This window comes from Prosopis cineraria, unplaced genomic scaffold (genome assembly GCF_029017545.1).
Source record: "Prosopis cineraria cultivar Desert tree isolate PC_DT_omini unplaced genomic scaffold, ASM2901754v1 PC15, whole genome shotgun sequence".
Lineage (NCBI taxonomy): Eukaryota > Viridiplantae > Streptophyta > Magnoliopsida > Fabales > Fabaceae > Prosopis > Prosopis cineraria.
This window is the reverse complement of record NW_026555346.1, coordinates 4,620,640-4,647,040: the sequence shown is the minus strand read 5'-3', so window position 1 is coordinate 4,647,040 and position 26,401 is coordinate 4,620,640. Positions and strand designations below refer to the sequence as shown.

Here is a 26,401-nt window from a genome sequence, read left to right as displayed (position 1 = left end):
TTTAAATTTTTCTTATTATTAGCATTAACTCCATTTGGCTTTCTTTCTCTGTTCGTTATACTTTTTCATACCTTTTCAATTTTTCTGATTAATGAGATTTAATTTATTTTTCTATTCTCCATGTATTTTCAGTTCATTTTCACGGGAATATTGATTTAAAAGTAGTCCCATTTTCAAATTTATGTAATCACTAGCATTAACTTCATCCGATCATCCTTCCGCATTTGATGTACTTTCTTATGCCTTTACAATTCTTTGATCAATGAGATTTAATTTTTTTTTCTTATTTTTCATATATTTTCCTGATTCATTGTACTCAATATTAATAAACTTTCATCAACTATCATCCATAAACATTTTCTTAAAAAGAAAATAAAAAGATGTTTAAGTTTGATTTAAATCATCAATTATTATCCCGTGGTCTTAGCCTTGCAAACTGTTGATATTTCACCATATATTCCGCACTGACAAGATAAGAAGAAGAATTGAAGACAGTAAAAAAAAAAAGAGAGGGATTCCTTTGAATTCTCTCTTTTTCCATAGTTATGAAAATATAATTTATGTCATAATTTATAAACCAATGTCTAATTTTTTTTATGTAATAAAAAATGAGGGGCTATTGAAAATTTTAAAAAAGATTTATTTCGAGCTAATATTCTCTAAACACTATAAGAACATGTATTTTCTAATTAGTTTTTCATTATAAGTTCGAGAAATAAAGATAAAATGTATACAAATAAAGTATTCAAGAAAAAAAATAATTGAATAAATAAATTTTAAAAAATTTAACCATCTTAAATGTGTCAATATTAATAATACTAATAATATTTATCTTAAAGTTTTTAATTTTAACCCATATAACATACGAGAAATTGTCAAATTAAAAAAAAAAGGTTGATCATTTATTGGTTGTCACGTGATGTGAGATGAAATAAAAAAAAATTACATACAAATCCTATATAAAAAATAATGATCATAAAATTCATTAACAATTCAATTAAGGGTTGTGATAATTAAATTTTTTTGTGGGGACTTTTAACATAATTTTTGCAATAAAAAAGGTGGAAAAATGAAAGGCCGTATGCGAGGAGATAAACGTCATTGCATCTCATTCTCTACCCTCGCACTATATATACCTCAGCTCCAAATTCTAGGGTATATTGTTAATTTTATTAATTTTTTTAACTTATTGATGAACCAATGTCACTTTGTTAGTCATGTATGGTAAATTGTTAATAACTAGATGTTTTATTGTTTATATTAGAGCAAGACTTGTAAAGTTAAACAAAGCCTAATAGTTTTTGTAGCTTATTTATGATTGAATATCTGTTTGTTAATTGCATTGTCGAATGTTTTATTATTTATATCGGAACAAGATCTGCAAAACACTACAAGAGTAATTAGGTATTTTCATATAGGTGTCAAAGGTGAAGTGATATTTCAACTTTTTAAGACCCTTCTTTACACTTAAAACACTAGAAGGTCCTTAAATGATATCATTAATATCAATATATACACACACAAATATTGTAGCTTTAATTTGATTGGTCAAAAAAATTGATTCTCATTGATTAATAGATTTTATGTTAATATTAATATGAAAATTTCTCTTAATTCACTAATGAGATTTAATTTATTTTTTATTTTTCATGTATTTTCAGTCTACTTTTACAGGAGTATTTAATGAGATTTAATTTAATTTTTTATTTTTTATGTATTTTTAATTTACTTTAATAGAAGCATTGATTCAAGAGTAGCCTCATTTAAAAAAAATGACTCTCATTGATTAACAAATTTTAGGCTAATATTAATATGAAAATTTCTCTCAATTCATTAATAAGATTTCATTTATTTTTTTATTTTTCATGTATTTTTAGTTTACTTTTAAGGGAGCATTGATTCAAAAGTAATTTTATTTTTAAATTTTTCTTATTATTAGCATTAACTCCATTTGGCTTTCTTTCTCTGTTCGTTATACTTTTTCATACCTTTTCAATTTTTCTGATTAATGAGATTTAATTTATTTTTCTATTCTCCATGTATTTTCAGTTCATTTTCACGGGAATATTGATTTAAAAGTAGTCCCATTTTCAAATTTATGTAATCACTAGCATTAACTTCATCCGATCATCCTTCCGCATTTGATGTACTTTCTTATGCCTTTACAATTCTTTGATCAATGAGATTTAATTTTTTTTTCTTATTTTTCATATATTTTCCTGATTCATTGTACTCAATATTAATAAACTTTCATCAACTATCATCCATAAACATTTTCTTAAAAAGAAAATAAAAAGATGTTTAAGTTTGATTTAAATCATCAATTATTATCCCGTGGTCTTAGCCTTGCAAACTGTTGATATTTCACCATATATTCCGCACTGACAAGATAAGAAGAAGAATTGAAGACAGTAAAAAAAAAAAGAGAGGGATTCCTTTGAATTCTCTCTTTTTCCATAGTTATGAAAATATAATTTATGTCATAATTTATAAACCAATGTCTAATTTTTTTTATGTAATAAAAAATGAGGGGCTATTGAAAATTTTAAAAAAGATTTATTTCGAGCTAATATTCTCTAAACACTATAAGAACATGTATTTTCTAATTAGTTTTTCATTATAAGTTCGAGAAATAAAGATAAAATGTATACAAATAAAGTATTCAAGAAAAAAAATAATTGAATAAATAAATTTTAAAAAATTTAACCATCTTAAATGTGTCAATATTAATAATACTAATAATATTTATCTTAAAGTTTTTAATTTTAACCCATATAACATACGAGAAATTGTCAAATTAAAAAAAAAAGGTTGATCATTTATTGGTTGTCACGTGATGTGAGATGAAATAAAAAAAAATTACATACAAATCCTATATAAAAAAATAATGATCATAAAATTCATTAACAATTCAATTAAGGGTTGTGATAATTAAATTTTTTTGTGGGGACTTTTAACATAATTTTTGCAATAAAAAAGGTGGAAAAATGAAAGGCCGTATGCGAGGAGATAAACGTCATTGCATCTCATTCTCTACCCTCGCACTATATATACCTCAGCTCCAAATTCTAGGGTATAAATAGCCCCAAATTTGTTCGCTGACTTTGCTCCCAAACGTTATCGAGCCAAACGTTAACGAGAAAAGCAGCAGCAGAAAGAGAGGAAAGAGTTGCTCGCAACGTCGCCACCCGATTCGTAATATGAATTTCCATCCTAGATCTTCACTATTTTCATTTTCTTATAAATCCTTTTGCTTATTCTCGCTTCGCTTCAATTTAATCAATTATTGTACGCAAGTTTTTCCGTATATTGTTGATAGTATCTTATCCAGTGTTTACCATTGACGTAGATCGCACTCAGCAAGCAAGAATGGCGACGTTCGAACTGTACCGGAGGTCGACGATTGGAATGTGCCTTACTGAGACTTTGGATGAGATGGTTCAGAATGGTACTCTTAGCCCTGAGATCGCTATTCAGGTCCTTGTCCAGTTCGACAAGGTACTTTGAGAAGGAGTCCAGTTTGATTGCCTTTCTTCATTTTTTGTATGTATGCATAATCTGAAATTTTAATTTAGAGTTTCTTTTGACATTTATTCTTATGTCATGTGGATTGCTAGTCTATGACAGAAGCTCTGGAAACTGATGTTAAGAGCAAAGTCTCAATTAAGGTAACAATGTTTTCCCTCGATTTTTCTTTTGAAGCGTTCAATTCCATGTAAGAAATCACACTTTGCGTTATAGCAGATAATGGGGCAAAGTAGTCGTAACTTGTTTCAAGGAATTTGCTACTGGCGTATTACTTGCCTCATATGCTTATGCGACTTGTTCATAACGTCCTCTGGAATTTATTTGCAGATTGTTAGTGGAGTTGAGGAATGAGTTAACCATACTGCTAATCCTTTCATCTTGTATTTAGAAATTCTTGGTTCAATGGTGTCAATCAATACAGATTTGCCCTGAATTTTCGCTAAACTGCCTTTAAAGGTGATCCCCCCCCTTTTGAGCTAGGTACTTTGGACTGAAGGGGACGTTGGAACTACAATAAAAACCTGTGAGCATTAGCGGGATTTCATTTCATTTAGAGTTGTTAAGAATTGAATACATATTAATCATGGTAACTAACAGCGTTAGTCCCAGTTAGAATTGGAAGTACTTTGATAGAGTTGAATTGCAGTGACACCATTCGATGGTGATTTATATTCAAATTCAAACAGTTTAGTTTTAATCATTTAAGTCCAATTTTCATGATGTTAATGATAGAATTGTCAACACTTGATTTGTAGAATCCTGCCTAAGTTGATGAGTAGGGAGCTTCCTTTTCCTGATGTTCTCTTTGAGGAGGACTTTTACATCTTTTGGTTTCCGTGTGAACCTTCCTTTGCATGAATGTGTATTTGTTTTCTTGAGTGTAGCCTTGTGTGGTCTTAAAAGTTGGCATTAGGAAGAATTACGTGTGCAATCATTTTTTGAATTCAATGGTCAGACATTAGGGTTCCTCTAGTTGACATTTAAAGTTGAGTGGGTGTATTGATATTTATCCACCCATAAGTTGCCCATATATAGATCTACATTTCTATTTCAGCACAAAGTTTCGCCGTTTTTGTTTGTAGTTATGTATGTAATCTGCTTCTCGTTGACATCCTTGGGAGCCACAATCTTTTTATTATGGTTTGCTTATTGAGTGGTTTCCTCTTTAATACTTTTCCGTTTCTAGTATAGTGAGGATAATAAAATGATTAATAACAGCCCATTTTCCTCTAGTTGATTCAAGTTCCTTCTCTATCATTCCCTTTTTAACCTTTTCTTTTTAAATATCAATAAATGAAAGAATTGTATGCCCTTGCTTCACGTGCCAGGCTGCCAGCTATATAACAGTTCTAAAAGAGGTTAATCATACCGAATGGAATCTTCTGATTTCATATAAAAGTGGCCGGTAATGGATAAAATCTATCATGGGCGTATCCTTTAACCTTGGAGCTATTTCCTATTAGACGTTCTAAAGGTTTTGGCAGGCACTAGAAGGCCAAGATTTTGGGTGTGTGATTTATGCAACTCTCCCTCTCTTGGGAAGCAAACCATCCAATATGCGAAACTTTCAATCAATTCATATTTGTGCCAGGTTAGACCCCAATTAAGGGGGAGTTCTCTCAATGTGGTTCCCCCTCCATCTACAAGGCTCAAACTTGAGATCTTACCTGAGGAGTGTTGAGTCTCTTATCACTCAACCTAACTGCCGGCGGTAATTTATGCAATGCAATTCTTTGATGGATATGAAATTATGAATGGGGATGTCTATATTATTTATTTGCCCATACATGTGTTATGGGATTACTATGCAATACATTCAATTTTAAAAATGATGTGGTAGCATTGATTTTCAAGACAAGCTTGGGAGTTGTTGAATACATGTTACAATAGCAAGATTCTGATGTTGATTCGACTAGTGACTGCTTATTTATATTTCTTGTGTTTAGCAACAGTTTGTTAAACAATTAATTTAGAGGAAGTCAAGATATTAATAGCATAAACCTCCCTTTTTCTTTCACCGTGCTCCACTGAATTTATTTTTATTTTTTAAATTGCTCCTGGCTATAGCAGAACTTCATATATTCTATTTTGCAGTTCATTAATTTGGTCATCGGGCATACTAGTGAAATCTAAGCTGGATTCTCTCTCTTATTAATTTTGCGAATGCAGGGCCATCTACATACTTACAGATTCTGTGACAATGTTTGGACCTTCATTCTACAAGATGCTAAGTTTAAGAATGAAGATTGCCTAGAGCATGTGGGACGGGTTAAAATAGTGGCATGTGACTCGAAGTTGCTTTCGCAGTAGTCGTCCGCCTCCTTGTCAGCAAGTTCCGTCACCCGCTGGTGCTATTTATGGGAATGATGGAAAATCCCTTGTCGCGGATGGTCTAAATTGTATCAAGTACTTGCAATTATGGGACGTTTAAGATTTTATGCCATCAACCTTGACATCTTTAGGAGTTTGATGTTACAGTGAGAATACTCAATGGGTATTAGATGAATCTACTTTTCACTTTTTTCTTTTTTGATCATCAATTAATACATGAATCCATTTATCTCGTGGACTTCGTGGTTTAGGAGGCGAAGTTGTCTACAGATTAGCAGTCTCTGAACACTAAATAAACACATGAATTCCGAAACGCCACGTTGAAGAGCGGTCTCTATATCTTTTAAATCCAGTTGTCAAGACTCGAGAAACATAAAACAGGAGAGGAAGTAAGACGGAGAAGATATATGCACATTCTGTTCATGTTCCTCCCATATTCCACAAGAATCTGAGTCTCGTTGTAATAATCGAGGAGAAGATTATAAAGAATGGGGAGGGTCTCGTGATAAGCATCACAAGACCAAAAAAAAAAAAAAAACACAGATGTGGGCGAGCTTTTAGGCTAGCTCTTCAGCCAAAGCGGTGATCTCGACGTCACCGATGCTTTTAATACTTGCCACTGACATCCTTTGTTCTCATGCACTTCCACTCCTAAGCTTTTCCGTGCGGGGCATTGGTGTTTGATACATGTATTCACTCATGGACCATTCTCTATATTTTCCTTCCATCGCATGAGCTTTTGAGCGGTTTCTTGTACTTCAGGAACTCGTGTGACCCTGCTCCTGCTACAGTATTTGATTCAGTCCCTGGTTTTTAACATAAGCAGTTACCGGAAAATATGTATAGTTCTTCATTTCCTCGTCTTCCGTCACTGTTGATGGGATAGATGAGATGATGAGAATACGGGTCCGTCCCTCTGGATTCTTCTCTCGTTCATATCGATATAATACTATATCAATATAAAATATAATTTTTTTACCATAATATAAAATATAATTGATTTATCATTATATCCATCTTAATATAAATCATACTAAGTAAAAACTATGCATATTAAATATCATTTAAATTTTTATATATTTATTGGATTTATAAGTTGCGCTATTAATATAAAAAACTCGGATTTTTTTTTCATAATGGTTAATTAAAAGAACGCATTATTTTTATTAAAATTATATTTTTTTATTGAGTTGGGTCCAGAAAAGTAAATCCCATATATTACACAACATAAGCTGCAATTTTTAAAATAGTACAACTTATAAATTTAATAAAGAGAAAATATTAGCCAAGGATAATTGGATGAAATTTATGTTAGTCAATAACCAATAGATTTTGAAATTATACTACAATCCCTTAGTTCTTGATTTATATTAATTTTTTACATAAAATAACTAAATTACCCCTAAAGTTTAAAATAAAATAAAAAAAGCCACCCCATACTATCACTCGTGCCGGCCGCCAATCACTAAAGCTCCGGCACCGATAATACTTGGCCACTTAAAAATCTTGTATATATGCAAAAAAAAAAGTAGTAAACCAAGCTTCCAATCACTTTTATGTTATAACACAAAAGCGTATTGTTAATTCATGAACAACACTTGTTATTTCATTGATATTACTTGTTAATATAACACGAACAGTTATAAATTAAGAACTTTAAAACTTTATATATTTTGATTGTTAAAAGTTTAAATGTATTGTTGTTAGTCACGAATGAGTTATTGTCAGAATTCGAATAAATATTAATTAATGAAGGACTAACATGTATAACTGAACATATTTTATTACTTTTTTTAAATTTGTTAAAACTTAAATAGATTGTTGTTAATTTTAAATAAATTGTTGTAAAAATTTAAATATATACTCGTTGATTAAGGACTAGCATATACAATTAAACATATCTTATCAATTTTTTTAACTTGTTAAAACTAAAATAGCTTGTTGTTAATTTCAAGTGAATTATTGTAAAAACCTAAATATATACTTATTAATGAAGAACTACTACTTGCACAATTAACCCCATCTTATCTGTTTTTCTAATTTGTTAAAGCTTAGATGGATTGTCGCTAACTTTAATGAGTCATTGTTAAAATCCGAATAGATGTTTGTTGATGAAAGACTAACATATACAATTATATCCATCCTATTCGTTTTCTAAAATGGACTGTTGTTAATTTAAAATGAGTTGCTATTAAAATTTGAATAAATACTTGTTGATGAAAAATTAACACATATAACTATGCACATCTTATATATTTTTCTAACTCATTAAAATCTAAATGGATTGTTGCTAATTTAGCATAAATTATTGTTAAAGTTTGAATGACTTGTTATTCATGTAGCTGTTCTATTAAACCTGTGTTTTTATCAAGATATTGAAAATCAAATCGATTATTGAATTGTCAAGATTAGAGGCCAGGAGTTCAACTGAGAGGCAAACTGATTATAATAAAATAATATAATGTAAATAAAAGCACATTAATTTTTCAAGAGTCTTTCATATATATCAGACAACGTACTACCGACGATTTGTTTGGTCTCATACCACTCTGTGTGTATTTAGTTTTCAATTTGTCAAAAATTCATTTGGTGAAAGTCAATTTAATAAAAATCAATTGTTGTAACGAAATTTATGTTTGGATATATTTTTTCAAAAGTCAGTTTGATACATTAAAAGTTGTTTGATTTGTGATAGTAAAATATACTTTTGAATGTACAATTACTAAAAAGGACATTGATTTATAATGATTTATAATTTTTATTATACAAATGTAATATATTTAAAATATTTAAAAAATGTAATAAAGATTATAAATAACATAAATTTTGATCAATAATGCTAAAAATTTGATCTCTAATTATTTGTATTTTTTAATTTATAATTTTAAAAGATGTAATAAAGATTTGTAATTTTTATTATACATTAATGCTAAAAATTAACATGATTAATTACTTAATTTATAATACTAAAAAAATTGATACCTAATTATTATTATTAAAATAATAATTATATTTTTAATGAATTAATTAGTTTTTAAATAAAAAATAAAAGATTAAACTTAGGGTAGTATAGTCAAATAACATCCTATTTTTTAAATTCACTTTTTAAAAGTTTTAAATAGTTATGTTTCAAAAATTTACTTTCAACTACTGTTTGAATATACTTTTAAAATGTACTTTCCTGTAAAATATTTTACCCAAATAATTTTTAATTTTTTAAAAATAAAATTTTATTTTTAAATGTGAAAAAAAAAAAACAGCCCCTCCATCATACAGGGCGACAGCAGCAACAGCAACAATAAAATGTAATATGAATATTTCTTGTCAAATCAAGGTTTTCTGTTCAAGTAAGCAAAATTGAGTAACCAAAGCCAAATGAAAAGTTAAAGAGAGCCACGTGAATTACAAGTAACGTGGCAGTATCTCGACCTAATTTTAACTACCTCCTTTTACCCAACAGTAACCACTCCCCTTCTCTTTCTTTTCACCTACTCCATCATTTACTTTTCTCTCTCTCCTCTCTTTCTTCATCATTCTCGACCGTCGCTCTTCTTGCTTCATTTCATTCTCCCTCATTCACACGCCATTTCTTTATCCCCTTTTCCATCCCTCCACCTTTATATTGAGAATGTTGTGAATGCCCGAGAAGAGAATCCACTTACACACTGTGGGTCAGGGGTCGACGATTGAGAACGCTGAGAAGAGAAAGGAACCAGGTAGCAGAGATGAGCAGCACTGCCACTGAGGGAAAGGGAGAACAGGAGACTCGATGGCGACAGTCGTGAAGGTGAGCGTGAGACTAAGAGCAAGGCAGAGAAGTGAAGAAGGTCATTTGATCTGAGCCTCTAATTTAGTCAAGACCCACGAGCAGCTGCTTGAAGCTCACTGCTTAGGGACGGTTGAGGATAGCGAGACGGAGAAGATGGCCGACGACACGATGGAGGGGACGGAGAAGAAAACGAAGACAGGGCAGTGGAGAGAAGATGCCCAAGTCCGAAGTCAAAGATGGAGAAGAGGTTCATTAGTCAAGGGCTTCTGTTTTTTTTTTTTTCTTTCTGACCCTAAAAATTTGAAAAAAGAAAATTTCAAACCCTAATTGAGATGTTGGGCTGATTAATTCGAGTTAATTCTTAATCATCCTAGTTAACTTGAGTCAGTTAAGGCCACTTTGAAATAGACAACTAGACCAAATAATTGGTCAATTTATTGGATTGTTGGTCTGCCATCAAGTATTTATTTAAATTTTAATAATAATTTATTTAAAATTACTAACATTTTATTTATTTTTTAATAAATTCAAAAAACAGATAAGATAAATATAATTGTACATGTTAGTTTGTTATTATCAAATATCTATTTAAGTTTTAACAATTCAATTAAAATTAACAACAATCTATCGAGATTAAACAAACTATAAAAATGAATAGAATGAGTATAATTATAAATGTTAATACTTGATTAATACGTATTTATTTAAGTTTTTTAAAATAACTCATTTAAAGTTAATACTCCATTCGAGTTTTAACAAGTTTAAAAAATGAATAAAATAAATTTAATTATAAAAGTGCTAGTTATTCACTAATAAGTATACGTTTAAGTTTTCACAACAATTCATTTAAAATTAACAACAATCTATTCTAATTTTTACAAGTTAAAAAAATTGATAAAATGAGTTTCATTATATGTGTTAATTATTCATCAATAAATATATATTTAAGTTTTTAAAATAATTTATTTAAAATTAACAACAATCTATTCGGATTTAACAAGTCAACAAAATAAAACCAAATTTTGGCAGACAAACGAACTTAAGTGCAAAATGAGAAGTTCAAGGTTAACATCGCCAGGTAATGAAGATGAAGAGAGGTGGAGTTGTTCATGGCAAGCAATAAAGCAGGTAACAAATTGTCATCATAAATATGATATAATTGTTTATTAAATTTTGTTTTCAAATTGTGCATTATCCTTTCATTTATCTTTCTGTCGTATTATTGTTTTTTTCTTTCACTTTAATAAGTGTTACAGTTTTCATTTGAGTTCCTTCGGGGACCATATTGGTTGCATAATTTCCATGTCAACAATGTTCAATCACGGCTGACTTGCACATAATTATGCCTAAATGTTTGATTGTTTTAGTTACTTTGTTGTATAGTTGGACATCGGATGGTTTACATATATAAGGAATCCGGCTGCTTCTCAACAAAATATCATTAGCCTGTTTCACAAGCACTGAATATTTATTAGCAATAGACAAAACTGTGTAAAATTCATGTCATTTTCAGGTTTGGGCTTCAAAGTGGAATGAAAGAGCTTTTCTTTGTTGCCAAAAGGCCAAGTTAAATCATGACAATATATGCATGGCTGTATTAATTCAAGAAGTAATTTGTGGCGATTATGCTTTTGTGATTCATACAAAGAATCCCATATCAAGGGATGCCACAGAGATATATGCAGAGGTAAATCTTGCTTCCTGGTTTATTGACAGGTCAAGGAAAATATGTTTCTTCCTGTATCCTTATTTGGTGCAAAAACAGATTGTGAAGGGCTTGGGAGAGAGTTTGGTGGGGGCATATCCAGGACGTGCGATGACTTTCACTGCAAAGAAAACTAATCTGAAGCCTCCTATGGTAGTGTCAATTTCTCTTCATGGCCATGTGTTAAATTTCACCCCCATTAAGTTGTATCACGCTCAATTGATTTGAACGTCAGTAGTTTGGAGATGGCCGCTCATCAAATTAAAGTATTAAAGTGTGTCAGGGTCTTTTTTCTACCAGTTAAAGAAGTGATGGATTTTATTGTAGGTTACTTGTTTCCCAAGCAAGCTGACAGGGTCGTACAGTAAGAAGTCCATTATATTCAGATCGGACTCTAATGCCGAGGACTTTGAAGGATTTTCAGGTGCTGGCATTTTTTACAGGTAAAATATGTAGCTCATTCTTTAATGACATAAAAATTGTGTTACAGTACATTGTAATATAATTGAATTATGGCTGGATACTAAGCATTTGAATACCACCAATTTTAAGCCAAATACTCTGTTATGTAGAGATACAGAATTTGAATTGTTGGTTCTGGCTGGTTAGACTGCGAATCTGCGATGCAGTATGCATGACCTGTGTAATATGGAAAGGCAAATTATAGTGGTAGTTCAATGAGATCCAGAATACCAAATTTTTATTATGAAGTGATGTAGGAGATTCTGGTAAGTCATGAAGGAACTGTGGAAAACCGAAATTCAAGGTGGTATCACAGGGTTACTAAATATTAAGGCTTGCAAAAATTTCTTGGATTTATGCTGTAATGGTTCTATGCTGCATGCGTTAGAAGTTATGGGCGATCCTAGAAAAGTTTCTTTGGATACAACTTTTTTCGTCGTATGCTGCGAAATCTCTTCCTTGTGTAACTACATTTTATGATTGCTTGGATGGCACACCATCCAAATGCCTGCTCAAATTTTTGCAGTGTGATAATAGACAAAGTAGAGAAAGTTGTATTAGACTACTCCAGAGATCCAATTATAGTTGATAAAACTTTTCAAACATTACTCTTGTCGAGAATTGCAGAGACAGGAAAAATCACAGAGGGCCTTTACGGCTGCCCTCAAGACATTGAAGGAGTGGTTAAAGCCGGGACAATTTTTGTGGTTCAGGCAAGACCTCAAACCTAATATTAGAAAATATTATATCTTAAAATTTCTGCTGAAATTGTACTAAATTTGCAGATATATCACAAAAAGAATGTTATCCTTCATGTTAGTTTTGCTTTCTATAGATGAATTTAGCATGCAAAAATTAATTATTTGATTGTTATAGTGTATTCGGTTAAAACTTAATTCATAAACTTTTATTCAACATAACTTGATCTTTATAGTTTTCATTTAGTTAAAATTCAATAAATAAACTTTGATTATTATAACTCAATCTTTATAATTTTATCAATTTAAAATGTTGGTCCCTGCATTTTAAAAGATAAATTATAAAGAGTAAGATTATTATTAAAGCTTAGTACTAATGTTTTAAATGGTTAAAATTATAAGAATAGAGTTATATTAAGTTAAACTTTAAAAGTGGAGCCACAACTAAATCAAACTATAAAGATTAAGTTGTATTGAGGTAGAGTTGAAGGATTAAGTTATGATCAAGCCATAAGTACAAAGGTTAGATGATTAATTTTCTCATTTAATATTAAGCTTTTTCTGTATAATTTTTTATTAAAAAAATGAAGATAGACTTTAGAACATCACTAACATGGGAATCATGAAGTTTCCTAATAAGTAGAGCCAATAATGTCAGGTTGCTTATTAAACTTGTTTTTATAAGGGCTTGAATTTTTTTAAAAAAATGACATTTTTTAAAAAAATTAAGCTTCAAATTCTGACTCTAATAGGCTCTTAAAATGGGTTCAGATTCAAGTGATCTTTTTAAATTTGTTTTTATTTTATCCTCCAAAAATAAAATATTTTCAACTCTTAAATTGAATTTAAAGTTTAAATTATATGTTTATATTTTAAAATTAAAAGTTAGTTCTATTATTTATTTTTAATTTTTAAACATTATATTTTGTATTTAAAAAATATAAAACACTGTAATTGAAGGTTTTAATTTCTAAAAATTAAAAAAAATAAATAATAAAAAGAGCATTCGGGACTGATTCTAATCCCTTTAAATAAGAAATGAATTTTTGAAAGTGATTGATTTTAAAGTAACTGAATTTATAAGCTTGAAAAAATGGTTTCCTGGCTCTACCAAGAAGCGGTCGCGAATCAGTATGGAAGAAGAAGTTGGGCGCAACAATTTTGTCAAAGAGAGTGAGGGAAAATTGGATACACATTTGAGAAGAAATGGCTAATGTTTGGTTAATAGGAAGCTAGAAATCGGTCAAGTTGTGCCAATAGACATAGCAAAACGACATCTGCCCAAAACAGAAGCAAAGCATTAGTTTTTTGGAAGAATTACATTAAAGATCCCACCTAAAAAAAGTTTTTAGTTCAATTATCAATTAACTTTATAATAATTAATTTTTTAGGTGAAATTTGATTGTAATTCTCCCTGGTTTGCTCTCTTCTCACTCAACCCTGTCTTTTTTTTAGTTCTGTGCAAATTTTTTTGACGTTTTACTAGTCCTATAATGTCATGTCATGCATTAAAAACTAGATTATTAGCTACTTTCACTCTTTAAATTCTTAACATACTCGTTTATTTTAAATTAGGCTTTAGCCCTAGCAAGCAGACAGGGAAATTATGATAAAAGAATCGCCAAAACCTGTAATTTATCGATTTGTGCACCTCATTCTTTTGCAAGGTTTCTGATGAAATTAAGGTATAAAGCTCAGTCATAACTAAAGCATGTGAGCAAATACAAATACAGATGATTTGAACATATTTCTGACAACCCCGATGAACAGGGATGGAGCTAGAAAAAGTGCAGAGGACATTGTAATTTTCAAAAATTTGAGGGGCAGATTATAATTTTTGCAGAAAAATAGTAGAATATATCTGGAGGACCACAGATAATTCAAGCGTCCGGAAATAATTTGACATTTTGCAAAGCCAACTTGGGCTTTATCAAAATACTATTCTGGGCTTCGTACAATTTCTTAGCGAGAAAATTAAATTTTTAACTTTTAACTCACTTATAACTTAATCACTCAATTATGATTCACTGTAATTTAGTCTCTTAATTTTTTATTAACTTATAACTTAATCCCTATTTTTTAAAATTTTTTAAAAAATTATTCTTATGAAATAAGAGAGATAAAATAAATATTTATATCTTGCTTTAAAATCCTTATCCTCATCTTGTTGTTTGATGTGAGACATAAATTAACATGAAAAAAGAAAATTAATAAAAATCAAAAGACTGAATCATAGACAAGTCAAAAGTTAAGGAATTAAATTATAGGTGATTTAAAAGTTGAGAGATTGCGTCATAATAAATTATAGTTGAGGGATTGAGTCATGAGTGAATTAAAAATTAAGGGATTAAAAAAATTAATTTTTTCTAAAATTAATAACAAAGTCCGTTGGTTTACTTTTAAAGTCTGTATAATTTACGCGAGACCCTTCTACTTGGGGAAAAAATGAGGATGCAATAAGCCTTGTGATTGAGAAAAAAAAAAAGTTAACAGTTCGAAAGTATATCAAATCAAGCATCTTCTAATTTTTGCTGACTTTTTATCACAACGTCACTGTCAAGTCAGTTGTTTGTGTATTAAAGGTACGAGTTTGCAAGCAAGGGAGCTTAGGTTTCTTTCCCGTAATGATTTGTTAGTTTTAAAATAACCCCTGCATTGACCTGGGACGCACGCGACTTTCGGTTTCGCGTCCAAGTGCCCCTCGCATTTCAGTTTCGTGATACTTTTTGAATGCGTTCGTTTGAGTGGTATGATCCCAGTATGCCCTGGCTGATTCCATTTAGTATTGCAATATTAATAAGAATAAAATAATCAAACAAATATGTCAAATCTTTCGATTGGTTAATTGATTAACTGATTTCACGACACAGTTAGGCCAATTATTATGGCATATAAAATTTAAGCGTATCAAATTCATCTGCTGATTGATTAGTTTGATTCCGGGTTTAGCCAATTGTGGCATATAAAATGACAGGTACATTTGTAATTTTCTGAATTAAATTTGCATTTTAATACTTTTAAAATTTTATTAGATTTGAAAAAATTTAGTTGTGATTCAATTCCCTTCCAAGTGATGTAGCTGGGACTTCTCAAGAGGTCATTTTATCTTAGACAATAGATGGACAGGCAGATGAATTTGCAATCTAGAGAGACTTAACATTCACGAAGTCAGACGTTAGGCCAGAACTTCCGTCCAAAAAAAAAAAAAAGGTTAGGCCAGAACAACAGCCAAGTAAACAAATCAAGACACGTAGCCTCGAGATGAAGGTAAGCACGACCCACCCGCATTTGCGATCAATATTGACAGACTTGGCTGATAGTAAGAATTTAATGTGTCAATAACAAAAGTTTGTTAAAAATTAAATAATCTATAAAAGATTAATATATATTGATTTAATTAAAAACAATCATATTAAATGTATTGTAAGACTAAATATGTAAGCTTTTTCCATATTGTTATTATACGCCCAAAAAGTAGTTATTAATCAATAATCATGCGTATTCAACTATCCATGTAATTTAATTATAAATTTAATTTATAAGTTCGATCCTGTCTACAATTGAAAAGGTAGAACTAAAAATTTGGTAAAACTATGATTTTGAAAAAAAAAATCTAAATATATATATTACATACTAAAATTAATCATGAATTTGCGATCGTGGGTTTTTTTTTTTTAATATTCAACACCACTTTTACATAATAGAATTAGTTATAAACCAAAAACTATGATTTTTTAAAAATTCAAATACCTGTATAAGACAAAATCAAATATAAACACAAAATCCCAGCTATCTCATGAGATATTATTATATGCTTTTTTCAACTTAGTTTCCAAGTATATTTTCCTAAAATTTTGTCTAAAAGCCACACAAACTTCATTTTATAAAACATGGTATTGGGTTCACAATTAATTTTGACATCTATATACTGGTGTTTGATTTTTTTAATATAATTTTAAGTTCATAATTAATCTTTGCATGTTTTTTTTATCTATGATTGATTAATCTTGACATGTAGCAGGAAATCTTGGATCCTGGAACCATGATTTTGATTGATTTTTAATGATGTTTTTTTTTTTGTTGGGTGAAGATTTTTTTTAATTATATTCAAAATTAATCTCTTAGGACAATTTTACACATTAACTAATAGGAGACTTAAATTTCCATCTAAAATTCAAACACACCCTATTTTTTAATTATATTCAAAATTAATCTCTTGGAACAATTTTACACATTAACTAATAGGAGACTTAAATTTCCATCTAAAATTCAAACACACCCTATCATGGCTAGCCTAGTTCAATTATGCATTTCGTCCGTCAACATTCCATTATATGTTAACAATGTATTTTACTTAACTCACATCTTAGCATTTAAAAAGGGATTAAGGGTCATTTTTATTTTTGAATTATACACGAAAGGTCATATATGCCTTTAAACTTAATTGTGGGTCAATTATATCTCTTAACTTTAAAAAAATTCCTCCCTTATCATCATGCAGTTTTCTTATCATTAGTTGATCATTAGTGGACTCTACATTATATTTTTTAATATTTTTTATTATAAAATATTTGAGTTGAGGCCTAAAATGACCTTTAACCTGATAACAAATATTTAAAAACTAGTAGAACGTGCTCATAAACAACAGATGTTAAGTGTTTTCAATGTTAGGATGATAAAAGAGTGAATCTTTAAAGTTGAATGATACAATTGACCTATAGTTAAATTTAAGAGTATTTGTGATATTTCATGTATAGTTTAAGAATGAAAATAGCCCTTAGCCCTTTGAAAAATCACGGCAAGAAGCTCCAAAAGCCTACTTTCACTTGATTTGAAGTTTGGTAAAAATCTTCAAGATTGCTTGAGTCTCAAGCACGCTGAGCGTTTATTAACAAAGGTGAAGCCATAAAATTTTATTTGGGGCCCAAGATGACAAGGCATAAATGATAGTCGAAATAAAATTAATATGTATATCACTAATATGGTATAAATATTTCAATGTGTATATTTATATTTAATTTTAGAGAGAGAGATATATATATATATAAAAAATAAATACATATCTTCATTTTTTAAGTTTTTCTCATTAATTTTTTACGACATAAAAATAATTAACCATCATGTCTACGATAAAATTTTTAGCAACTTTTTTTTATTGGTGAAGATTTTATCTTTTTCATGAGCATTGAATAATTTAAATGCATTATCGGGATGTAAAGTTCTGTTCAATATAAAAAACTCTATTACTCGCTTGTTGAATTTACTATCTCATTCTTTCATTTAATAATTATAGTAAATAAATGTATCAACACAACAATTATGCTCAATTATCCCAAATTCTTTACATCGATGAGATTCGAGCATATAATAGTAAAAACCATTTATATAATAATTTTCAATATCTGATCATTTTTTTATAAGAGTATATTTTAACCATAATCTTTTAATTTTTGGATAAATAATTTTATAATAGATATTAAGCACGTGATATTCAATATGTTTTGAGATTTTTGTTGTAGTACTTGATAAAAATTGTTAGTAATAATTATCAAATTTTTTCATCAAATAAAAAATGCAAGAAAAATCAAATAACATCAATTTTTTAAGAGTAAATATAATATTATCTTCAAACTATTGAAACAGTTGGACTATACATGGATAAAATAATACTATATAATTTAAAGGAGAATTTCATATAATGTCTCGAGATTTCTATAATGTGCCAACTTATGAAGCCGAAAATATATAACTCCTACACTTTAAAAAAGTTAAAAAGTTAAAAGGGGCCATAGCTCTTGTTGGCCCTCTATCTCCACCCCTGCATATTAGAGTTTTCACTTGCAAGATTGAAAATAAATCAGAAGATGACATTTCTCCTCGCAGTCTAAGTGCATGTTTGAATTAGTTTTTAACCTAAGTTAAGATGGGCCAACTGAGATTAGGAAGGAAAAGGCTCAAAAAAACCTATTTGGATTTAAAAAAAAATCAACTTTAGTCAAGGTCTACACAAGTATTTTCCCCAAAGCTAGGATTCCTAGCTTTTGTGTTCATGTTGGATTTTGCGTTGATCCGTTTAACATATTAAATGCTTTTTAAATTTTTATACTTTCTCTCTCTTCCCTACTACCTACCTGGGCAACTTTACTTCTCCTTTATTGAATCATTGTACGTGGTCGTTCTTGCTCACTCATGACCTCCCTCATTTGTGTTGCTAGATCTGACTAGAGATCATAGGCGGTGTCGTCGCTATTGACCAATCTCCACCACGTGGGTTGTTCACACTAACCTTCGGCTAATATACAACTCTGTCATTTAGATGCTCTACTTCATCAAGTTTACTCTTAAATCCCCCACCACCTCCTTCACTATGTCTCTGACTATGAAACTATAGGAGTTTGGGACTTTGCGTTGCTCAGCTAGTTGGTTTGCTTCATTAACTTTACCACCTCCAGTGACCCTTAAATTGCTATCAACTTAGTCTACTTCTTGCCTGCATCCTTCATCATTCATCATTTCACCACTTGACAGTCAAAACTTATAATCTTATCTTGATCTCTTCTGTATTCCCTTTCTTCCTTTAATGAAAGCTAGTTTGTGGCATGCTCATAAAGTCACGCCCATGGTATTAATTTATTACCAAGGAGGTAAGGGGAATATGAGGACAATATTTTGTTGAATTTACACACTAACACCCATGCTTTAAATTTATTTCTTTCATTAGTTCGTGGCATGCTCGATGTCACACACACATTTATATAGTTTTTATTATTTTATTTGTTCGTTTTAAACATGAAACTTCAGCTTACAAAGAAAGAAAAAAGAACTCACCGACGTAGCAGCCAAGAATCGTGGCTAGAAATGAACATTGCACCCATAACAGATGTACTCATAGAACAAAGTTCCAGTTACCTCAGCAAATCAAAATAATGGGGGAGTTGATCGCATGATTTTTCAATGAATTCAAATTTCAATGAATTAAGCCATGTCCCAAAAAAACAATCGACAAAAATTTAGGAAAAAACACGGGTGCGTTGAAGGGATCAGTAGAAATAGAAATGACAGAGGCCAGTATGATAATTTTGCCATTTTGTTAATCAGCCTTCGAGACGTCATTAGTTAAATATCAGTAATCATTAATATTAATATATAATATAAAAAAATAAATGCACATGTGGCAAGAGGGTGCACCAGGCACGACAAGTCAGTGCGGTGACGAGGCTTAACGTGGTAACAACACGTCATTAGAGAACCCGTTGCACACAAGCGCGCACATGATCAAGATCATTGGTCACAATAAGTGGCTATTATTAAAATCTTAACAATGGATCATAATATTAACTTGAAATTAAAAATACTTGATTTTAAAATTAAGAAAAGGCATTACTAAAATTATTATTATTGATTTAGATTATTGTTAATATGAGTTGGAAAAATTAGGAACTATATTCGAGAATTGATTATTTTATAGTATAAAATTAAAATTCACTTGCAAAACTTTCAAAAGACATTCGTGAATTTATAATAGTCATTTAAAAACTTATCAATGTCACTTTTAAATATAAAATTAATTACTTGCAAATGTTTGTACTCGTCAATATATAAATAAATCAGTTGAAAAATTAAAAAAAGAACTACTGAAATTATTATCATGGGTTGAGATTATCTTTAATCTCAGTTAAAAAAATTATGATCTAAAGCATTATTAGTTGAGACTACCAAAATCATTATTATATGTTTAGACTATTGTTAATTTCATTCCTAAGTATGGATTGTTATTTTATCAATCATTATATATATAAAAGTAAGGTTAAAAGTTACGAGAAGATGCCATATATTTATTTTTAGGTTTACTGCAATTCTATATTTTAGGATGCCTTTCTTGCGATTTTTGTACTCTAGAGTCAGTTTGGGGTTAAATTCAAATTTTAATGTATATAAAATATATTATTCAGGTTTGGAGTTAGGTGCAAAATAAATTATTAATTTTTAAATATATACAAAAATTATTTTTTACCAATTTAAAATTTAAATTTGATCATATTAAAATTTAAATTAATATCTATATATTTAAAGTTTCCATCTACCCTAAAGACATGCCAAAAATTATTATTTTATATTTTCCATACATTCTAAAATTATATTTTATTAAAAGTCATTTGCCATATATGTGGAGGATATTATTTCGAAATATCTTTCTATTTGAATCTAAATTTATATATATATATATATATATATAGAAAAAAGAATCTGTGCTTAAAATTTTTGATTTATCCTAATAATTTCCTAAAATTAAGATTCAAATATACATATTATTTCTTGAAATCTTCCTTAAAATATATTTGACACTTATTTTTCTTTAGCTAGATCTATCTGTTTTGATTGCAAATATTTAAAAAAAAATAGAATTAAAAAATATTAAAGTAAAGAATATTATATATTCAGTTAAATTAATCCTATTAAATAAAATTATTTAAATTAAAAAATTTATAAAAATTAATATATATTTTATAATAAATTATTAATGTGTCGATTAGAATTAAAGATTTTAGGTCTATTTATTTGAAATTCAAATCAACATTTTTATATATTTAATATTTAAAATTTTAATCGAAAATTAATGTGAACAAAAAATAAAATGAATGAATTTTAATAATGGTCTATCAGCTCTAGATATGTTTTCCTTATATTTTTTTTATAATGTCCATTTTTGGTTGTTTGAATTTTTTTCTCTATGTTTTTGCCGTAGTAAAAAAAAATTATTTCAATATTAAATGTTTTGATAGAAAATTAAGGTGTGAAAAAAAATTAAGATGACCAAAATTTAAGAACGACTTATTAGCTCTTGATATGTTTTATTATATTATTTTTCGGTAATAATATATTTTTTGAAGTATATAATCTAAACAAAAAATATATTTTTGATCATATAATTCTATCATTATATAACTAGATAATGGATAATAAGAAATTTACTTATTTATAAAGCAAACTATTGTAAAATATATTTAAATTTAAGTTTAAATTTAAATTAGATTGAGATTATAAATTGATGGCTTGGATTTTAATTTCAATTTTAATTTATATATGTTAATATTAATGATAATCACTGCTTCGATTGTTGATCAGTTATTTTGTTTGGATTTTAATTTTTCTGATGGAAAGTTCAAATTCAAAATTTCCTCCAACATTAGCCTCGATACTAATTATAAATAGAGTGGACTAGATACATATTCATTCATCGATTTTAGTTTTTGTTGTTGTATTTCATTTATTTTGAGGCTATCATATATTTATATATCTTATCATTATTTTTGGTCTCCTCGATAATTTATAGGAGAATTAATTATTTCTTATTTTGTTAGCTTGGGTTATTCATTTCATTAATGTTTGTTTTATTTTGTTGCAGGACAAGAACAATTTATATATTCTTGTGATGGGTGACTAACATATCATGGTTTGAGTAATTCATCTTTAAAATATTTGAAATTTATCACCACGCCTACTTATCTTTTAAAATTCTCATGTTGTTTCGTTAGCAGGCCTCTTCATTTTCTTAAATCTCTTTGATATATCTAATTTTATTCTACAGTGACAATTAGGCAAAACAACTGATAAGTAAATTTGTTTTTGTTTACCTTTTCTAATTTTGCTGTTAAATTTCACTTTTGGTACTTTTGGTGAGATGAATTTATAATTTTTTTATTTTAGGATATTGCATTTGACTTTTTTTAATATATACTGAAATCAAAATAACCTTAAGCTTTTTATTTCTTAAATAGAAAAATAATATATTTTCATTAAATTATTTGGTTTTAAAATATAATAAAATGAAAATATATTTTAAATAAATAATTTGATTACAAATTATTTTGAAGAAATTAATTTTAATATAATTTTTTTCCTTCAATTTATTTTTATAAAGAAAATTATATAACATATGATATACTTTGAAATAAATAATTGTAGTTATTGTAATATTTGTTTATTTTTTTTATCTCTATTTCCTTCTTTTCATCCAAACATAATGAGAGATAATATTTTCTTTTCAATTTTCTCCTTTTTTTATTTTTTTTCTCTCCTCTCTCTCAACTTTTTGTTCTAATCTAGACACAAGTAAATTTTCTCTACTCATCATATCAATGGATGAAATGAATGATAAATTAGAGTCAGTTGATAAAGATATAATGCAAATTAATAAATTAATAAAAAATTAAAAAGAAAAAAAGAAAAGACTATAAAAAATTAAGATATATTTTTAATTTTTTTATCTACGGTTATATGCTTCAAGTGCCCCCTTTTTAATTATGTGCTTTAAAAGTTAAGTTTGATTGTTGATTTAAAGGTAAGTATGGTTAGTGATATAATTTGAATATGTGAGATTCAAATTCACTCACTTGAATATTATTATGAGCTCCTAATTATACATCACACATGCTGTCAACTTATTTTTATATAATTTTGAAATATTATGATTTGAATTTCAAGTGTTTAAATTTGGATGAAATTCAACAAGATCTTATATATTTAATTTAGTTGTGTTAAATATAATCAAATTTCAATATTTATGTGTGCTATTTGCAAATTTAAAATTGGTAGCTTATTAACTCCAAAACCATATAATAAAAAAAATACTTAGAATAATTTTTTAATCAATCATATAATTTCCAAACCAATTTAAAAATAATTAATTTTTTATACTTTATGCTTTTTATTATACTTATTCAATTTTTTTAATGTTCTTCAATTTTTATTTTTCATTTTATATCTGAAAAATGTTAGCTTGACATTTTTAATAAAAATTTGTGAGTCCTACCTAATTATTCACAAGTTTTTTATTTGGCACATATGGATTGAGATATTTAATTTGTTTCAAAAAAGTAGCATAAAATTCAATTAGTTGAAAGAAAGTAGCATGAATTTTTATCTATTACTAACTATACTTTTCTATTTGTTTAAAAAAGACATTTCTTTATTCACTGTATAAAATTTAAAAAATAACTTAGTAAATTATTTATGACATTAATGGTTTGGATTGTTATATATTTTTATTATATGCATTTTATATGTTTTTTTGCTCATTGGTACCCTCTTGTTAGGGGCAATCATATTTGAAATATGGTGGTCAAACATTGTTGAACAGTTCTATTTGAGCACTGATATATTTTATGATGTTAATTTATTTTATATAATTATGAAATATTATGATTTGAATTTTAATTGTTGAGATTTGGATGAATTTTCATAAAATACAATATTTATAATTAAAGGGAAGTATATTTATTATTGTGAAAAGAACAGTGGAGGAGTTTGAGAGAAAGTGATAAAGATCAAGTGAGATTGGATTTTGAAAATTTAAAGTTACATGAAAATACTAATTGATTTTGTACATAAGTGACTTCAATTTAAGAATTTGCTATTTGAATTGCATAAATCTTGATTAATTGGTTGCTTCTAATATATTAATTCAAATGAAATAAAAAGTTATATAACCATTTAATAAATATCAATATAATATTTGCTATTTAAATATCTAAACTATGAAATTAATCAGTGGATGGTGATTTTGAACTTTTATTCCAATGCCTAAGGAATAAAACAATAAAAAAGGAATTATGTTATTATTTAAGGAAAAGTTTTTATATTTAAATCTCAAGCATATCTGATAGTTAAATTAGATTATCAATCTAAATTCAAAATTTCCTTTAATGTAAGCTATCACTTTATTTCATGATTATAACTTTGATTAACTCTATAATTCGTGAGTTTATTGTACATATAGGTTTATCTTAATTATCTTTTAGCCTCATCGTGTATTTACATCACTAATATTTATTTAGTCTTTCATTAATTCGTTCACACCAAGTCTATCTTAATGTTTCTTCTTCTATTAATTTTTATTTTACAAAGAAAAATTAGAGATTCATTATCAAATAATAATTATATTGTGTAATATTTTGAATTCTCACTAAGAGTAGTATCCACATTTAGTACACAGCTATGCTTCAAATATAATTACCTTCAATAAAAGAATACCCATGCACAATAAAAAAATATTTAATAATATTTAATATATTCATCATTCTCATTTTGTAGTGGCTTATTTGAGACATTAAAAATTCAAAAAGAAAAATTGTTGATGAGTATTTTATTATTCTTACCAATAAAAAGTCACTTTCCTAATTAAATGCTGAACATATCATGAAATTATGTTCAGTTTATTTTAAATCATATTTAAAAGTTATTTTTAATAATATCAAATATTCATTGGGAGAGTTTTACCTCCAGCATGATCCTACCTGACTTGACCAACGAATAATGGGTAATTATATCAACAAATAATTAAATGAAAAAAGGTTGTTGGTAAGAATTCTATTATTCTTATCAAAGAAAAAAAAATCAATTTTCTACTTAAATGTTGAATATAAATGAAATTATGATCAATTAATTTCAAATCATATTAAAAATTTATTTATTTGAAAATAGATTTCTACCAAAATATTTTAATACTTGTATTCAAGTTGATAAAAAATAACTTCAATAATTTTAAACTCGAGATAAATATGAATAAAAATAGTTTAATCAAAATTTTAAAACCTACTGTAATTTAAGAAAAATATAGATAATAAAAAGTTAATGGATAAAAATTTACTATACATTAGGGGTGTAATGTCAGCCCGATAATCCAGCAAGTTTAATCTTATCTGGGAGTTTGGGACAAACTATATACTGGGTTAAGCTCAAAACTGGTCCAACCTGACCCTTGGGATGAAAAGTTGTTGTATTTGATTGAGACTTTAAGAAAATCTTTCATGTTATTTCAAGTGATTTGATAGAGACATTTTTTTTGCCATCATTAACTCTTCGTATATTTAGGATAATTGTCAACTTTTTACACTAATAATAAACATCAGACTTCTAACAACAAATACTAAAGCATTTATTAGAATTCTTTAAGATTTTATTTATTAAATTATCAATTAGTGATGGAACTGCTACTGAAATTAATGAAAGATCTATGGATATTAAGATTCTAGCTAGATTTATTATTGGATGATTCAGAACTCAATAAAGCTCATTGTTAATTTGACTTTCTTAGATTTTATATGGTTATACTATCTCCTACATTGGTCGTGGTTGAAAAAGTAAACATATATACATTGTTCCTACTTCCTTGTGAGAAAGTTGTATACTTAAGCTCAGAAAGTGTTGTGAAAGATGATGGAAAACATGTATTTATTTGATGATCGATACTCTATAGATTTTCTAAATTCAATTTCAACATTAGGCCTCTTAAATCATGAATAAGGCTAAAAGTGGGCACTCTAATTATTTTAATACGAGATATTGACAAATCTATAGAGTCGTACAATGGTACACGTCTTATATATGTACAAACTAGAAAATATGTTATTGAAATCCAATGAATGTTTGAATCAAATATAAGGATGATAGTATATATATTGTGTAATGCTATGTGTCAATCTAATTCTAGATTGCCATTTACTATGATAAGTAGTCAGTTTCCCATCATGTTGGCATTTATTATGACTATTAATAAAAGTGAGGGATAGAGCTAATGTTGTGTTGTTTTGTAATTTCCCTGTCATGTTCTTATCTTCATTTATAATTACACGTTTTTTTTTTTCACATTTGAAGTGAAGAGGTTTTAAAAATATTAATTCTTGACAAGGATTGGTTGTTTCATATATAAAACTTCTACTATATTTTATATGAAAGTCTTCAATGATTTAATTTAAATATTCATGAATTTTTGTTAATTTACTTCTCATCACATCCATTTACACCACATGCATTTATTTTTTTTCTATTTGCTTTACTCTACATACATATTTGATATTAACAACAATAATTACATAGTTCAATTACATATATGATGTTACAGAGAAT

The 26,401-nt window shown here is 28.0% G+C and overlaps 2 protein-coding genes across 9 annotated transcripts; both read left to right on the top strand.

The window, feature by feature from the left end:
• Window positions 1-3,054: 3,054 nt before the first annotated feature.
• Window positions 3,055-6,109, top strand: LOC129294172 (transcription initiation factor IIA subunit 2). 4 transcript variants are annotated; one of them, XM_054932353.1, is made up of 5 exons: window positions 3,097-3,195; window positions 3,332-3,498; window positions 3,618-3,668; window positions 5,120-5,239; window positions 5,698-5,839. In XM_054932353.1, exons 2-4 carry the CDS (start codon window positions 3,370-3,372, stop codon window positions 5,207-5,209), a joined length of 270 nt encoding a protein of 89 aa, XP_054788328.1. In that variant the 5' UTR covers window positions 3,097-3,195; window positions 3,332-3,369; the 3' UTR covers window positions 5,210-5,239; window positions 5,698-5,839. The 4 variants fall into 4 exon arrangements, with proteins under 4 accessions (XP_054788327.1, XP_054788328.1, XP_054788326.1 ...); XM_054932352.1 differs by lacking the exon at window positions 5,120-5,239 and having other exon boundaries at window positions 3,055-3,195; window positions 3,350-3,498; window positions 5,698-6,053; XM_054932351.1 differs by lacking the exon at window positions 5,120-5,239 and having other exon boundaries at window positions 5,698-6,053.
• A 3,202-nt stretch (window positions 6,110-9,311) lies between these two features.
• Window positions 9,312-14,176, top strand: LOC129294211 (alpha-glucan water dikinase 2-like). 5 transcript variants are annotated; one of them, XM_054932401.1, is made up of 7 exons: window positions 9,323-9,875; window positions 10,707-10,756; window positions 11,142-11,315; window positions 11,394-11,486; window positions 11,661-11,776; window positions 12,423-12,508; window positions 14,161-14,176. In XM_054932401.1, the coding sequence occupies exons 1-6, from the start codon at window positions 9,782-9,784 to the stop codon at window positions 12,469-12,471; spliced, it is 576 nt and encodes a 191-aa protein (XP_054788376.1). In that variant the 5' UTR covers window positions 9,323-9,781; the 3' UTR covers window positions 12,472-12,508; window positions 14,161-14,176. The 5 variants fall into 5 exon arrangements, with proteins under 5 accessions (XP_054788377.1, XP_054788376.1, XP_054788375.1 ...); XM_054932400.1 differs by lacking the exon at window positions 14,161-14,176 and adding an exon at window positions 14,069-14,087; XM_054932402.1 differs by lacking the exon at window positions 14,161-14,176 and having other exon boundaries at window positions 9,312-9,875; window positions 10,658-10,756; window positions 12,423-12,614.
• Window positions 14,177-26,401: the final 12,225 nt, after the last annotated feature.

Excerpts from the sequence above, each read along its gene's own strand:
- LOC129294211 (XM_054932401.1), top strand. The coding sequence starts at position 9,782 with ATGGCCGACGACACGATGGAGGGGACGGAGAAGAAAACGAAGACAGGG. Across the intron at positions 9,876-10,706 it reads AAGTCAAAGATGGAGAAGAG|GTAATGAAGATGAAGAGAGG; the intron begins GTTCATTAGTCA and ends TAACATCGCCAG. Across the intron at positions 11,777-12,422 it reads GGTGCTGGCATTTTTTACAG|AGACAGGAAAAATCACAGAG; the intron begins GTAAAATATGTA and ends CGAGAATTGCAG.
- LOC129294172 (XM_054932352.1), top strand. The coding sequence starts at position 3,370 with ATGGCGACGTTCGAACTGTACCGGAGGTCGACGATTGGAATGTGCCTT. Across the intron at positions 3,499-3,617 it reads TCCTTGTCCAGTTCGACAAG|TCTATGACAGAAGCTCTGGA; the intron begins GTACTTTGAGAA and ends GTGGATTGCTAG. Across the intron at positions 3,669-5,697 it reads AGAGCAAAGTCTCAATTAAG|GGCCATCTACATACTTACAG; the intron begins GTAACAATGTTT and ends TTGCGAATGCAG.